At 39.8% G+C, this 17,606-nt stretch overlaps 1 protein-coding gene across 1 annotated transcript; it reads right to left on the reverse strand.

Annotated features, from left to right (window-relative positions):
• Positions 1 to 1,205: 1,205 nt before the first annotated feature.
• LOC134662644 (pancreatic triacylglycerol lipase-like) lies at positions 1,206 to 3,301 on the reverse strand. Its single transcript, XM_063518917.1, has 4 exons — positions 3,298 to 3,301; positions 2,694 to 2,889; positions 1,957 to 2,109; positions 1,206 to 1,263 (listed from the first exon to the last, which is right to left on the reverse strand). The coding sequence occupies exons 1-4, from the start codon at positions 3,299 to 3,301 to the stop codon at positions 1,206 to 1,208; spliced, it is 411 nt and encodes a 136-aa protein (XP_063374987.1).
• Between the last annotated feature and the right edge of the window lie 14,305 nt (positions 3,302 to 17,606).

Here is a 17,606-nt window from a genome sequence, read left to right on the forward strand (position 1 = left end):
TAGGCTTCGTTCCGGGCACATTCCATCAAACAAATTCAAGCACCTGATGAGACTTGCTGCAACACCAAACTGCTCTGAGTGTGATAAAATAGAAGACGTCCATCATGTGTTGATGGAGTGTGTCCGCAACGAGGCGCTGAGGAGTGACATGACATTAATCAAAACTACCAAATTAGGGAGTTGCAACGTCGTCCTGGCATCGCCTCTATCGGACGAGGCCAGGATGATGTGCAACCTATACTTAAAAATAATGTAGTGGTGTAAGTAATGCTACACTACTACATTATTACTTGATCTCACTCATGTTTTAGCAATATGTGAAAAAAGCTTTTGAATAAATCGATAATATACCGATTTCTCGTTCCTTTTCTTATTTTTTATAATATTCGAATAATTATTCGAATATTCGAATACGTCGTCAGAAAAAGTCGAATATTCGAATATCTGAAAGTTTCGAATATTTGCAAGCCCTACTCGTGCCGTTTATTGGACTTTTTAAGTAACTCGAAGTGCCATATTGACCACTTATCTGGTAAATAAAAGAGACCTACCCCTGAATTCCTACTTTTATTGCTCCGCCCTCACCTTCACTCTACCTGCTGCTCAGTTGCGTCCTCTATGACAGAGCCCTTTGACAGAGCACGTAACGTGGCTTCAGGGCTTCAGGCCCGTAGTAATTATTTGTAGGTAGTAATTGTATACAATTCCTAGGTTTTATACATTTCCAAACTCGAATGTACCACGATACAACAATTTAAATCAAAGCTGAGAGTTGACTGAATTTCGAAGTTCTCTGGCACTGACTGACTGCACTGACTGAGTGAATTGCAAAAATATTGTACGGGCAGTGGGAAGACAACAGACAGTGACTTCGGGCAAACTCGGCTCCGTTCAGCTCAGCATTGCTCCGAGCAATTAATATTAGGGTTGACACCAGTCACCACTTGACGTCCCTTTGCGTGCACGACCACAGATAAGAGAATCACTTGAATTTTGACAACCCTAAATAGCCGAAAGGCATTGTCCATAGGTTAGAAAGGGATATCATGATTCGACCCTGAATCGCTGTCAAACTTCGGTTTTGTAGGAAGTGCCCTTTCTGTACACGGGGTTAGGGACGGGTAGAATAAAATAATAAGCCATTTAAATTATGAGCCAAATTTTATTTTATTTTATGAAATATTTCATGTTATAGGTATAATGATTTAGCCTTGGGAGTAGGGGGATTGCTCGTTTACGGGCACGTAGTACACTCCGAATGATCTGAAAGCAATAAAACATTATTAAAATTCTGATAGAAATACCTATTTGTATAAGTCATGGCTTTTGTAGGTTGTGTTTAAAGGCGGATTTTTGGATTTACCTTTACCTACTCGAGTAGGTACGCCAGATTAGGAAATGGCACAACCTGTTGAATACTAAAGTACCACCAAAAAGCTCTGTAAGTGTACGGGTAAAAGGCCGATCGTGAAGATCTTAGTAAAAACAATATATTCCTATCTAAATTGTTTTCATCCCAAAAATCATCCCTTAAAAACCCTCCCTTAAAAGGGAGGTGGAAGTTTGTATGGGGAAACAATAACCGCTGAACCGATTTAAATAAAATCTACGTCTACATCTTTGATTTAAGTAGTTTAAATTAAATTGTACTCAACTTGACTTAGAAGCTAAACTGAAACAATTATTAACCTCAGACGTCGCGTAAAAACAACCCCAACCGGCCCACCTTCATTAAAAATCTTTTGTTCAGAGAACGCCGTATTTGACCGTTTTATGTAGTCTGCAAGCACGACTACATTAGGAATTATGTGATAAGACAACGCAACCTAATTGTGTTTGGGTTTGTTGGAATTGTCTCGAAGAGCCTGTTTGAAAGGAAAGTATATATAGTCAGCGATAGATGCCTTGTATCAAAAATGTAATTTTTGACACTAAACTTCACTTGGTCGTACTCACCCCGCCTTATCAGTCAGGCCGCCCATAGGCAGCGTGTCCTCGGAATCGGACTCGCACACAACAGGAGCGATCACGTCCGCGTCGATTTCAACGTCGCAGCGCCGCCCGGTGAAGCCTCCAGAGACAAGCGACTCCGCGAAGAAAAGGAAGGCCCTGATGGATTCAGAACGAAGTTAGTAGATACCGTAAAGCTTATAAAAATAATAATTAATAATAGGTAATTGCAGCAGAGACCCTGACAATTTGGAGAGACTTATGGTAATGGGAAAGGTGGACGGCAGACGGCCTAGAGGACCAAGTCCAACGAGATGGTGTGACCAAATATCCGCCCAGATGGACAATTGGACATCACACTAAGCAACGCTTTCCACAAAGCAACCAAGAGGAAGAAGTGGAGAGCTGCCATCAGGAAAACTAGTATGCGGAGTCACGATCCTCAGCAGTGAGGGACCGACTTAGAAGAAGGGAATAGGTAATTGGCTTCCTGTATCTACTTACTATAATTTTTATGTTAATGCCACAGCTGTTGGATCTCCAAATAAATAAAATAAAATAAAAGACCATTGAATGTAAAAATACATTCGTATTCCACAGTTACATTATGACATGCCTAAACCAAGGCATGGTTCGGTGCCTACGTACACCTTATTAGTAGTAGTGCAGTCAATAGGTACTGCCAGTAACTTATATGTATAAGTTAATGGAGTTGCGCGTGACACGGCAGTTTAAGTATTCACCTGTCACGGCTGCACTCCCAGTCGACGATCTCGCAGCCTGGCTGGGACAAGCCACCGTTGGGGTAGAAGTCCGTGTTCGCGACGGGCTGCATCAGGCCGCTGCCTAACACGTCGGTGTGGATGGCCTCGGTGTACACACCGTCCGTGGAAAAGAACGTGTTCGTCGCGTTCAAGGCATTCCGGGGCGGGTTCAGAGCTGGAATAGTTATTTGTTTTACAAGCGGGCAAAGTTGTTGTTTAACCCTTCGTGCCTATTGATACCCGAGTAAGCAATTAATAAAGATTCCAACAGTTTTCACTACACCAACGCGAGGAAAATTATAACTGTAAAACATTTCAAATCATATCCAAATTAACATTCATCATTCAAAATCATTTCTTAAAAGTCAATTCTACCAGCCAACATCTGGAAACAACTGAAAATTTGCATCAACTTGCTTATATTTTTCGCGTTTCACGGTAGGCTAGGCCTCTGTGCTGGTGGCGCCTCCTTCGCAGAGTTTTGCGTAATATTCCCCATTTTTGCACAAAAGTTAAAAATATGATATGATATGATATGATATGATTTATTTATTTCACAATATACAATTTCACTTAAAATTACACATGGTAAATTGTCAGGGATTTATATTGTGATTGTTAGTTTTTTTTTCATTATGAATAATTGAATAAGTATGAAGAATAACAGTCACAATCAAAATTTCATTCAAAATTTAGGTATTAAATTACAAATCCTATGTCAGCAGTTTCACAATAAATTAAAAACAAATATTTAAAAAATAAATTCACCAGGAATGGATCGTTATTAAGCTTTAACATAAATAAACAAGATTGAGCATTTAGTTATTATTTATTTATATATTTATTTATTATTTATTATGAAGATTTTTTTTGTTATAGAGTCCTACATCCGATATCCGACATGCGTCAAATTATTGGAAGTGCCTCGCCGATATCGGTTGTAGGATGGTGCGTATATATGTTTGTAGTAGGTATAAGTTCTCTGGTGTAGTCCTGACAAAACGTATTTGTCTCTTACCAGTAATGATATCAATCGCCCCGTTGAGGTTCCTGCCGACGAGGCCGGCCACGTGGGAGCCGAGTTCAAAGCCAACGACGTGGTACTGGTCGAAACTCGCCCCGGTCTCCAGGTTCAACCAGACGATGAAACGGGCGACGCTTTCACCTGGCGAACAACGTATTAACCTTACAAGTTTACAGATTTAGTATTTTCTCGGAAACGTTCGTATTTAAATAAATAAATGTTAGGGAACCTACACAGATCGACCTAGCCAAAAACTTATGTTCGTCATGCATACAAATAAATATCGTACCGGGATTCAAAATTCAAACCCAAGACCAGCTTTACAGGCAGGCAGTAAAACCCTAGGCTCTGTCATCATTTGTCATGCTACTTCAGTCAACCTCAGCATATTTATTAACACGTTTCCGTGAAAATACGATGGTAAAAGATTATGCACTATCTACATCTGAGGGCCTAAAGCGAACCACGTTCGACGTGTTGCCTCCCTCACACTTACCTAAGTACGAATTTACCTGTGCGACAGAGAGCAGCACGTCGAACGTGGTTCCGGTAAGCCCTCTGACTAGCTAGACCCTAACAGATACACATTTTTTTTTTCATTTTCATGAACCTAAAGACAGGTCCACCGACCGATGCTGTTCATGTAAGTTATAGGTATATCTGTGAAGGAGCTTACCGCAAAGTGGCACGTTGTGGCTGATGTCATTGTAGTCGTTCGTGACGGCGCCGGCGCTCCAGTCCACAGCGATCAGGTTCACGTCTTTGGCCGCCAGGATCGCTGCAAACACACATTTCATTCAGAAACACTCCAACGTAATGAGTGATGGGTTAATATGCCTGCAGGCGTTCGTTAACCGTGGTAATCGCTTACCGTCAGGCTCTTATTTTACCAAGTTGACTGTTGTAACTAAATAATAGCAAATATTTGTAAATTTGCGGGCCAGTGTTTGAATGAACTGAATGTTTTCTCGTAAAATAAAACCAAATTACCATCAGTTATGGTGAATTGTCTTTGTACTCATTGTCAGGAAACAGTTTTCAGTGTGGTGAATAGGGGCGTCCCACTTTGTATGGAGAAAAAAAAACTAGAATAAATTTTATCTCCACAAGGCTTCCGTTTAGGTATTCTATTATGAAATAGTAATCTGTGTGCCAAATTAGAACGCATTTGCTTTGATTTAGTGGTCGCTATGATTTTGAGATTTGCAATAATCTCATACAAACAAAAAAATATACCTAAGTAAATTAAATCAAAAGACATATTTAGTTAAAACGTATTTTTAAAGAGCCATTAAACTCATCTCCAAAGCAGAAATACATTTTTGTACGGCAGAATTGTTTCACTTATATAAATATATATAAAATATAACCTTGCGAGAAAGAAATATTCAGAACTTAATTTTTTTTGGACCACCCTAGTGGTCAGTTCATACTATGAACGTGGCTCATTGTTTATCTACGAAGCTGGTTGAAAGTGATAGGTATGTGTGGATCCTTGAGGGTTTTACTATAGGTTTTATATACAGGAAGTTTATATACAGGTGTAAAAGAGAAGGTTTATTACCGGGGACGAGAGCCAGGTTGAAGGGGGAGAGGGCGTTAGAGTCCCCGCCGTGGAGGAGGACGTCGGTGCGGCGGGCCGGGTCGAAGTTCGACCCGATCAGAGTGGGGTAGCCGAGGACCATTGGCTGGCTGACGGTTGGGTTTTGCCTGTAGATAGAGACGTTTGTTTGAATCCAAGTACACTTACAAATACATGGTAACACTTTAACCACATGTAGGTACATTCGGTAGGGTGAGTTGGGTGTAGTGATGGGTAGGACATCAATTTAAAATGAGTTTGTATGAGTACCTCATTTTCTAAAATGAGGTGTTACAATGTCTTACTTCAAATGAGGTGAGGTACTAGCATATTTTCAGCGTCGACTATTCCATTAATTCCAACGGCGACAAAAATATTTAATGTATATACATATTTATGTATTCATCACTTCCTTTATAAATAAATAAATAGTAACATTTAATTGGAGTGCAATTCTGGAGGTTAAGAATAGAACTTTTAGGAGAAAGATAATTTTAGAATCAAGTAAAATGAATAGAGGAGTGAAGTAAGACATTTTTGCGGTACGAAGTACTGCGACAAATTAACAAAATGAGTGGTACAAATGAGGTGCCTCACGAGTGAGCGACTCAACGCTAGTTGGGTGACGCAACATATCTATTGCTAACTAATAGGTACTATTCATTTTTCATTTTCTGAAAGTGACTCATTGTTTATCTATGTGGGCGGTTGAAAGTGATACCAATCTACGTTTCGAGTCTAGGGAGTTTTTTTTTTCTTTATTAGCAATGAATATTTGGTTCAACATGGATTTGTCGTACCTATAGTTTTCATTCTCCCAATAATAACTTCTTCAACCCCAACTTTTCAATTAAAGTTTCATCTAGCCTCGTGAGCCCAGCATAAAAAAATATAGCTAAGGAAGTTTGAATCTAGTTATATTTTTAATTGAGTTGAAATTTGTTTGTTTCACATTTTTACGAGACAAATGATATGCTGTTTTTTTTTGTAATGAAGGTTGACACTCCATCGAAACTGAGTGTAGATCCTAATCTACATTGGGCGGCACTACGAGACTAGAAAAACTACAAGTTTACGTATGACCAAGTAAATAGTACCTACAGTTTGAAAAATACCCATTTACTTTTCTCGTAATTATTAGAAACTCGGGTGAAAGCTGCCATTTCTGACTTGAACTATTGGCGCTTAACATATAAATACGACCTTTTACTACTTCGTATAAGAACACCAATCGACTTACCTAGTGAAGAGATGGTAGACATTTTCCGAATCAGGGGAGTAGGTGGTCTGGGCCGCCGTACCCGAAAACCCTGAAAATATATGCAATTCAATCTGTCTCAACATATGCATAGGTAAATTACGTAATGGTCAGCGCATTCATGGTCGTACCTATATACAACCTCATTTCCATCTCATTAATAATATCGATTTGTGGTCGATTTTTGGTCAGCGGATATAATAATCGTTATAAGCAGTGGTTATAAGTAATATAATATATACGTAATAAAATTAGTATGTAATACGTACCTACCCTTAAACCTTTTTTATTTGGCGGCGTCAGTATTTACGACAAAATAGTACGATTTACAACTTTTGATGAGATCCATATATGGGCGTTTTTTTTTTGTTGTCCTCTACACTTTTTTTTTCAAATTTGGGATTTTTTATGTTATTTCTACTCAGAATCACGAGCTCTTTCTATCCTAATAGGAGAAACAAGGTGTCGTAAGGTTTTTATTTCCATTACGTCACCATTTTTCATAGATGTATGGCGGTCGCGGAATGGAAAGATCGAAAAATGTATGGAAATTTTGGGACACTTTTTTTTCTCATATTAGGATAGAAAGAGCTCGTGATTCTGAGTAGAAATAACATAAAAAATTCCAAATTTGAAAAAAAAAGTGTAGGGGACAACAAAAAAAGAAAGGCCCATATTTAACTTTTGATGAGATATTGATGCCTTGTGGGACCCATACAACATTTCGGGAAGGGGAGACACCTAGACTCTATATCGGTAGGTAAGTACGATGGAAGATAAATAGCAAGGTTTGGTCACTAAAATCTTAAGTTTTATGAAACACTTGTTTTTGTTGCATTAAGAGGAAAGTGGACGTCGGACGACCGCTTCTCCATACAATCTTCCCAAAGTGTGTATGGCATAGAGGAAAATGGGGACTGCGTTTGTATGGTGAAGCGGTATTTCACCAAGTGTAGTTGTCGATTAGACATGTGCGATTGTGCGCCGATCGAAAAATTGCCGGTGGCGGCGGCGCGCTTGCATCTGAAGTCGACAAAGTTTGCTTTTTGGTATTTTTAAATTAATTCCGCATCCTTGATTTACATAAAAAATATCTGGGAGACTTAGTTTTGCTCGGAAAACATATTAAAACTCAAAAATGTGCGTTTTCCCAGAGATAAGACCTAGCTAGAACGATTTTTAGCCCCCGAAAACATAATATATTGCAATACCTATACAAGAATTGCTCGTTTAAAAGTAAATATACGATAATAAATTGGAAACTTGAACATAAAGCATTCTTTTTTCAGGATTTACTCCTCATCTTCCCATGTTTTATTTCAAAGAAAGTATTTATTACGCTTTATTTTTTGATTTTTTAATATTTTTATTTACCTATACCTATGTGTTATATTTTTATATTTCGCGGTTAAACATCTTTTAAAACTTGTTGAAGTTGTTTCAGTCTCCTCTTAGTCGTACCTAAGTGAAATTTTGGTCGTATGTAAAAAGTAAGAATAGATAGTGCTTTACCTGCGAATACGAAGCACAAAAAAACCACAAGAGTAGACGCCATGGCTCCAATAGTCAGAACTGTCAGAATATCAGGTCATAACTCCGTTTTATCTTCAAATGTTATCAATTAACATTTGTTGCAGATTTAGGTAGCTACTTATCTTATCGGGTTTCGGTGACCAAAGGCTATGCTTTTAAAAACCGAACCCGGAACCGAACCTTCGGAAGAAACAAGATTTATATGGCGAAACCTGCCGAATCCGAAAGTAAAACTATGGTCGGACACTAGGTACCTACATAACATATAAAGCAACTAAATTATAAAAAGAACCAATCTAAATTTACGGCCTCGTATTAAATTATATAGTCGTCTTTTTTTTTCGTATGGCTTTTTGTGTTACTCTACTTCAGAGATTTACAGTTTTTAAGTACTGTACCGCTTCTATTGTTAAGGTAGTCAAATCTTCAACTTGCCCTTGGCATTTGGTTAGAGGACAGTCAAATACCGTGTGGTGTACGGTCTTCTCAGCTGCTCCACACCGACATACTGGTGATTCGCACCAGTTCCATTTGTGCCATAAATAAGCACAGTTTCCAACTCCCGTCCTTATTCGATTCAGCATGCACCAGACGCGACGGGGTTCCTCAAAGCCAGCAGGTCGTGTCTTGGTATTAGGCTTGGAGACGCCAGGGAGAGATCTTGATTCCCATTCAGATTCCCAAGAGTCCCGTAGGTTACACATTGGTGCTGGATTATGGAATCTCAGCACTGGGGGATGGCGAGACTTAAGTCGTGTCTTTTTAAAATTATGAAGGTTTTCATGGATAGGTAAGTTTGTGGATGCCCGGATCTTTTGTATTTCAAGGCCAAGTATCTCTCCGCATATGAGGTGGCAGTATGTGGGATAGGACTGGTAGCCAATAGATCGGTGTGGGCTTGAGGCATCCAGAGATGAGGTGCATCGTGTGATGGAGTTGGACGTCAATCAAGGAAGTGTGAGCGCTGTTCAGCCAGACGGCAGAGCTGTATTCGGCTGTCGAAAATACAGACAGACAGAGAGAAAGTCGACAGTGCCGAGGTCCGGAGTATAACCCCAGGTAGTTCCGGTTAGCTTTTGGATGATGCTGTTGCGGGTTTTCAGCTTTGCAGACACTTTCCCAAGATGCTGTTTGAATTTCAGGCTTCTGTCAAGAGTAACTCCCAGGTATTTGGGGTAGAAGTTATGTTTCAGAGTGGTGTCCCTAAACTTCACATTGAGCTCTTTTTTGGCCATTTTGTTGTTTAAGTGAAAGCAAGCTACTTCCGTTTTAGAAGGGTTAGGACACAAGCGCCAGTTCGTAAAGAAGTTGTCCATGGTAGAAAGATCCCTTGTTAACGTTAATTCCTATTGCTTGCCTGCATGTTTGAGTCTAGTGTGACCAAGGCCAGATCGTCCGCGTATCCAAATTTCCGGCTTGTTGTTTCGGGCATGTCGTGGACGTATAAATTGAAGAGCAGTGGTGCGAGAACCGACCCTTGAGGGAGGCCATTATTTAGGACTCTTACATGGCTAGCACTCTCACCAAGGTGTACGCGGTACGGCCTGTTACTAAGTGCATTTTCGAGCAACCTGTAGATTTTTATGCACGGCACTATTTTCAGCAGCTTTAATAACAGACCCTGGCGCCAGACGGTGTCATATGCTGCAGTGAGGTCGATGAACGCTGCAGATGCCTTCATGTTACGATCGAAACCCTTCTCTATGTGCGTTGTAAGTGCCTGAACCTGGTCCGTGCAGTTTCTTTGGGGGCGGAAACCAGCTTGCTCCTGTGGTATGGAGTTATTAATGACGCTAGAAATACGGTTGTATATAATGTGTTCCAGGAGCTTGTAAATGACACTAAGAAGTGTTATTGGTCGATAGCTTTCTGCTTTATCGTCCGATTTTCCGGGCTTTAAGATTGCTATGATTTTAGCACGTTTTAAAGGAGGGGGATGCTTTTGATTAGTTTCCGAAATCTCTCGTAGTTTTTGGGTTCGGGGGGATCCATCTTAAGCATTCGTCAAGTTCGGCTGCATAGGAAGGCCAGTCAGCCTTTTTAAAATTCGAGCGAGGTACAGAATACGATTCTACCATCGGTATTTGTAAGCCATCGTTATAAGACAACAAATTGTTATGGTTACTGGTAACATATATACCTATACCAAAGCCTATTATGTACCTACAAGTGGAAACGAAGGCGCTTAGCTGCGGTGATGAAAAAACCCTTCCTCCTGGGTCACAGACCAATGTCCTGGGCATAATCCTCAAATCACGTTTAGAGTAAATTATAGCGTTACCTACATTAGAGTAGGGAATGATACATATAAGTACCTATATGTAGAGGTTTCAGTTGGAACTATTAAAATCGGTGGTTTACTCTTATTAAAGGATGACTCATGCTAGAGAGGTCCGGGTCCTAGGCACTATAGAGCTTATTATCACATGATCGCATTACCCGCACGTAGGTATTCCGGACGTTTTGGAACGGACCCGGACCGGTCTAGTGTGAGTCATCCTTAATTCGTTCAAATGAAAGACCCTGTTTACCTACTAGCTTTGAATTTCTAATCCTTTTAGGTACCGATAACAGTTATCAAGTTATCATTTCATTGCATGTAATAAAACCCAGGAGCCAAGGTACTTAATAAATATTGTGTTGCCGCTGATAATACTCCAGATATAACTTATATAATAGTAGGTATCGATTTCGGTGAACCGTACGATATGATAGGCAGGTATTATTGTACTATTCAAATGTATTACCATAAAAATACCTATTCGAAATTAAGTTCAATATAATACCTATTTTGCGATCCTCACAGATCCGAAATGCTACTAGAAAAGGGGGTTAGGTTAGGTTTGAACGGCAATCCTTACAGAACCGAACCGCTAATTACCTATCAGAAAAGTGGGTTAGGTTAGGTTAGAACTCCGACCCTTACAGAAACGAAAGTGGGTTAGGTTAGGTTTTAGGTTAGAACTGCGACCTAAATGCTACTAGACTGTCTGTTACCTCTTCACGCTTAAGCCGCTGAACCAATTTAGTTGAAATTTGGTATAGAGATAGTTTGAGTCCCGGGAAGGACATAGGATAGTTTTTATGTCGGAAATCATCCCTGAAAAGAGTGCAAAGGGGGGTAGAATTGAAAGAGTTAATGAATTGCCTAATAATTGAAGTAACCGATGCGCGAATTGATTGATAGCATTGTCCAGGTGATATATCTAATTTAGTCACTAATTCCACGCAGACGAAGTCGCGGGCAAAAGCTAGTTACCTATATCTGGTGATCAGTTAAATACCAACCGTTAAAATATCGGCCTATTCTTCTGTGATGTCGCCTACTTAGTAAACATAGGCAATAATACCACCTCTATATGTAAACAGATCTGTCGTAATCGTATTTTTCTTTATCTCATAGATTGGTTCGGTGACAACTGCTGTCATCTCAATACAATTTATCTATCTATCTATCTAATACCTTTAAACGAGCAATTCTTGTTTATTTATTTATTTATATATATATCTAATAATACCTTTAAACGAGCAATTCTTGTTTATTTATTTATATATATATATATATTTCGGGGATCTCGGAAACGGCTCTAACGATTTCGATGAAATTTGGTATATAGGGGTTTTCGGGGGCGAAAAATCGATCTAGCTAGGTCTTATCTCTGGGAAAACGCGCATTTCCGAGTTATTATATGTTCTCCGAGCAAAGCTCGGTCTCCCAGATATTAACCTTAAAACGCAAAATTGTATCTAAATGTAAATGACAATGTAAAAAATACTACAAGTGGGTTTTTTAGTGCTACAGTGACAAATGCGTTTCGTTCGCTGCGGAGCGTAAAACTATTGGCAGCTTGGGTGGGCGTAGTAGGGCGTAGGTACCTTCAAAATCAGTCATGACATAATCAGAGAAGCGTCTGAACGCCGGATCAGTGAGCCGTCAGCTTCGAGATATAAACTCAACTCCATTTGCATAATCTACACCAGCGGTCGGCAACCCCTGGCCCGCGGGCCGCAAGTGACAGGATCACGGGTATGGCCGATCCTGTCACTTGCGGCCTGCGAGCCTCCCTGGCTATTTTGTATGTAATATTGACAAACGACAATGTTTGATAGTCATAAATATTAAGAAAGTGCGGCCCGCGTCAACTTCGTTAACTACTAAGTATGTGGCCCTTGGCTGCTAAAAGGTTGCCGACCGCTGATCTACACCGACGTTACTCTTACCGTTTAATAGACTCTGCATAACGTACACTCTTAAGTGGAAGGAATAATTAATTTGATTATATTTGCCATTTCATTTAACATATTATAGGCGAACGATAAGTCCTATATACCTCCTACTACAGTAACATTAGTACATTTATTTTAAATTAAAATTAACCTTATATCTTAGGCATTGCTATTACATTTATTAAATTATAAAATTGAGGCCGTGGCCAAGTGGCCATGGTGGGGGCCGACGCGGCCACCACGCGCTGAGTTGCCGCCGTTGCCGGCGTTGTGCTGGCAGGCACCCGCGTCACCATGCTCTCAACGATATAGTTCAGAGGGCTCTCAGGTCGGCGGGCATTCCGTCGGTACTCGAGCCTCCAGGCCTTAGACGCACGGATGGCAAAAGGCCTGATGGGCTAACGCTCGTACTGTGGGAGAGAGGGCGGTGCTTGGTGTGGGACGCTACGTGTGTCAGCAATAGTCAGCATCACCTTCGCCGCCTTGCATATCAGTCGGACTGTCGGACGGTGCGCGCGGCTGGAGCGGCGGCCGAGTCTCAGGCTGCAGTGAAGCGGCAAAAGTATGTCCCCCTGGGAGCAGGGTACATTTTTGTCCCTTTCGCGGTAGAAACGGCGGGCTGCTGGGGGGCGGGGACGCGAAAAACATGGTGCGCGACTTAGGTAGGCAGAAGAGGGAGGACCCCCGCTCCGATTCGTTTCTGGTGCAAAGGCTATCCATAGCCATCCAGCGCGGCAATGCCGCGAGTATTATGGGCACTTTTGCACCGGAAGCGTCTAGGAGCGGCAGCAATGTTTAGTTAGTAACTTGTGTGTGTTTAGTTTGTAAGTATGACTGACTGTATGTAATGCAAGAAAGTCACTACCATCCGCTACCTATATGGTAGCTATAGCTGGTCAAGCAAATCTTGTCAATAAAAAAGGCGCGAAATTAAAATTTAAAATTTTCTTTGGTTACGATATCCCTTCGCACCTACATTTTTCTAATTTGCCGCCTTTTTCTACTGACAAGATCTACTTGACCAGCTATACTTACATATTTTTACAAAAAAGAAATATGATTGCTTTCAAGAGATAGGTACCTACTATACTTATAGAGTACAGAATAAGGAATAAATGGGCTCGGTATATATTTTTTTATTTAGTGCAAATCGCCATAATGTGACTGTATCCAAAATTGTTACAAATAAATACATACGAGTGAAAATTATGTAAATTTTCATTTAATGTGCAATACTTGATCAGTTTTTTTGTATGATAAAACGAATTCCTCGTCACTAAATTATATGAAAATGATATATTATGACTTGCCCTAGTACTTGCTTAAAGACAGGAAGAAATATTATTATTTGTATGTCTTACCACATCTCGGACCCATGGGGTCCCGGACCTTTGGGAGGCGTGCGTGGGGCCGAAGCCAACAGCGCAGAGGCCCTTTAAGACAAGTTTGATGTCATGTAAAGAACGCCTGCTGGAACCCATTCACGGGTACATCAATAGATACCCGTGAACCGGTCTCAGCAGGCATTGGTGCTATTGGTTTGGCTATTGTAACATAATCTTTAATAGAAAAAACCGACTTCTCTAACTACTGGCCTAATTTAACCCACTTAACGGCGCTTAATACTTTATTTGGTAATATGTATACATTTTATGGTACCTAATCATAGTGGTTTATTTAGTTTAGGTATCATAGCGGTTTTCCGGGTCAAGGTTCGGGTCCGGGTCCGGATCCGACTCCGGGTCCGAGTCCGAGTACGGGTCCGACTCCGGAGTCCGGGGCCCAGTCCAACTCAAAATCGAAATTCAAAATCACAAAATGTACTATGTGCATATCAACGACGCGCGTCGTTGAAGAGTTCCGTTCTGATCATCATCAGCAGTTCCACTTCATCAAATGCCACAGTTTTAATGTAAATGCTAGATTTTCTCATGAAAATATTATAAAATTCTATATGTATGCCTTTAAGATTTGAGGAGTTCACTCGATTCCTCATGGATCCCCATGTTCAGGACTTGAGATTGACATAAATGTGCCTAAAAACCTAACTTGCTTAGCAAACATAACGAAAAGGACAAATCGCCAAATGCCAGCTATGCGTTGTTGAAGAGTTCCGTTATGATCATCATCAGCAGTTCCACTTCATCAAATTTTTAATGAGGCAGTTTTTAATGAAAATGCTCGATTTTCTGATGAAAATACATAAATCTCTATACGCATATATGCCTTTAAGATTGGAGGAGTTCCCTCGATTCATCGTGGATCCCATCATCAGAACTCGAGCTTGACAAAAATGTGGCTTAAAAACTTAACTCGCTTAACAAACATAACGAAGAGGACAAATCGCCAAACGTGAACTATGCGTCGTTGAAGAGTTCTGTTCTGATCATCATCAGCAGTTCCACTGCATCAAATGCGACAGTTTTTAATGAAAATGCTTAATTTTTTGATGAAAATACAAAAATCTCTATACGCATGCCTTTAATATTTGAGGAGTTCCCTCGATTCCTCATGGATCCCATCATCAGAACTCGGGCTTGACAAAAATGTGGCTTAAACACTTAACTTGCTTAGCAAACATAACGAAGGGGACAAATCGTCAAACGTGTACTATGCGTCGTTGAAGAGTTCCGTTCTGATCATCATCAGCAGTTCCACTTCATCAAATGCCACTTTTTTGAATGCATATGCTTGATTTCTTGATAAAAACACAAAAATCACTATATGTATGCCTTTAAGATTTGAGGAGTTCCCTCGATTCCTCATGGATCCCATCGTCAGAACTGGGTTTTGACAAAAACGGGACCAATCTGTATGCATACATACAATAAAAAAAAATGTTTTTTCAAAATTGGTCCAGTAATGACGGAGATATGGAGTAACAAACATAAAAAAAACATACAACCGAATTGATGACCTCCTCCTTTTAGATTTGGAAGTCGGTTAAAAAATGGAAAGAGTTCAGGGCTATGTATGGAATCGATTGGCATACAAAAATAGCATGTGAAAAATAAAAGTTTTCATTTTCATACAAATTGTATGGGAAAAGTTTTCCTCGATTTGTGGCTTTTCTAGACGGAATTTTTTTTTGGTTCCATACAAGCTTTTGATCCTCAGTAGGAATGGGATCGATTGGCATAAAAAGAAAGTTTGTCAAAAATGACCTTTTTCTCGCACCCTGTATGTTTTTTCCAAAATCGTTAAAAGCCAATCTTCATTAATTTGTAATCGAGGGAAGGTCTTCTTAGACCGTTTTCTCGTAGCAGCACGGGATCTGGTAGCTGCCCTCACTGACCCAAAAATAAAATCCACCTGTATATATCTCAGGACTGGCTTTACGGGCAATAAGAATTTAGCATGAATGGGGCCAGTGTAGCGGTGTGAAAACGCTGCAACCCGATTGGTTGATGATCGCATTGGATTGGTCGCAACCATGAAGTTATATTTTTTAAACTGGAGCGAGTTGTCACTTTTTTTGCCATACTAATTTGAACCTTATCACCGAGACAGAAAGTTGTTCGTACCAGACTAGAGAAAACGGTCCACTTGAGATAGAAAAACCGGAGCCCTGTGTCTCACTCGCACATGTTGCCAATGTTAAAAAGATACCACTGTGGTAGAAATTATATCATTAAACTACTGAATTTAATTACCTTCTTATACAATTTTAGTGCTATATTCAGATTACAGTTCTGATATATTTTAAGTAATTTGTAAATAATTATGATGCCAATATTATTAACTGATTAAACCAAGCGCATACACAGCAAAAAAAACCTAAATTTTAGTATGGTAGGATTTGTAGTAACTTTAAATATTAATTGGTATCCCCAATTTGATGACATTTCTTCAAAACACGTGAATGCGAAATTTCTTAAAAATTGTGAAGAAATGTTGTGTTAAAGGTTGTTGGAGTGAAATAATTGCTAATTGTGGAATATTGTTTCACAAGAAAGCCACAATGATTACAGTTTACTATAAAAATACAAGACAACATTGTCAAACTCATTAGGGTGACTATGATGTCGGCACGTTGTGAATCGGTCTCACAGAATTCTTATTATTAACGTAGGTAATGTAAAAGTAAGTTTAACTTAATAGGTATGTCTTTATTTCGGCATGTTTAATTTAAGATTTGTTATAGAATACCTAATTGAAGGGATGTTTACAAAAACAACATAACTGTTTAGAGCGGTTGTCATTTTTTTTAAGAACATGTTAATCGTTTCAGGTGTCAACCAGTGTAGTCAGTTATGTTGTTTTTGTAAACATCCCTTCAATTGCCAAAATTAAAAACCAAAGTGCTTAACTCCTTAAACATTACAGACTCTCATTTATACATAATATTTTGTTACGGAAAAGGTGTGTCAAACTGTTTATATATATGCAATCGATTCTTTATAGGTAGGACACATTTCCGTCAATAGAAAAAAGGCACCAACTTTAAAAAAAACGTCATATTTGCTAAACAGATCTTCAATGACGCTTACACTTAAAAAAAGCTGAAGTGGACAAAAGGGAAGCCTACCTTTATGAACATACCATGAGTGAGTGCTAAGGGAGCGTTCAAGTATTATGTAACGCAATTTTTGGACACCTCCCCCCCATGTAACGCGCCGTAACGTTTTTCGGTACCCCCCCTCCCCCCTAGTAAAACGTTACGTAACCACCAAGTGACCATTTTTTTACCTAAAGGCCACACTTATGTGGCGTAAAGTACTTACCGTAAAGTGGCGAAAAGTTCTGAAAGGTTAAAAAACAATGTTACGTAACGCGTAGTTCAAACCCCCCCCCTCCCGCCCCTGTAACGCCTCGTAACGTTTTACAAGACCCCCCCTCCCCCCAAATTCGTTACGTAATACTTGAACGCTCCCTAAAGAGGCCGACTACAAATGAAAGAAAAAATCAGACTACTTAAAATTTCACTTTATTTAGAAAATGACACACCCTACTGATATATTTCATGTTATCCTAATATCCCACATACAGATGTCTTATGGTCACCCTAATTAGAACGAGATGCAGGGCTCTAGTTTGACTTCTCATGTGGACACACTTTTTGGTCAATGTACTCGATCCAGTTTATTAACTCTAAATCCGTGGTCGCAACTAGTTGCGTTAGACTACACGATTGGCTCGAATTCGTTAGTGACACCGCTGAACTAGTACCATTTTTGGTGCACGTAAAGCCAGTCCTGAGATATAAGTCAATGACTCACAGCAGTCACGTAGCCTACGAATTCAAGTTCATATTTTTTTTTTAATTTT

This window comes from Cydia amplana, chromosome 3, assembly GCF_948474715.1.
Source record: "Cydia amplana chromosome 3, ilCydAmpl1.1, whole genome shotgun sequence".
Classification (NCBI taxonomy): Eukaryota; Metazoa; Arthropoda; class Insecta; order Lepidoptera; family Tortricidae; genus Cydia; species Cydia amplana.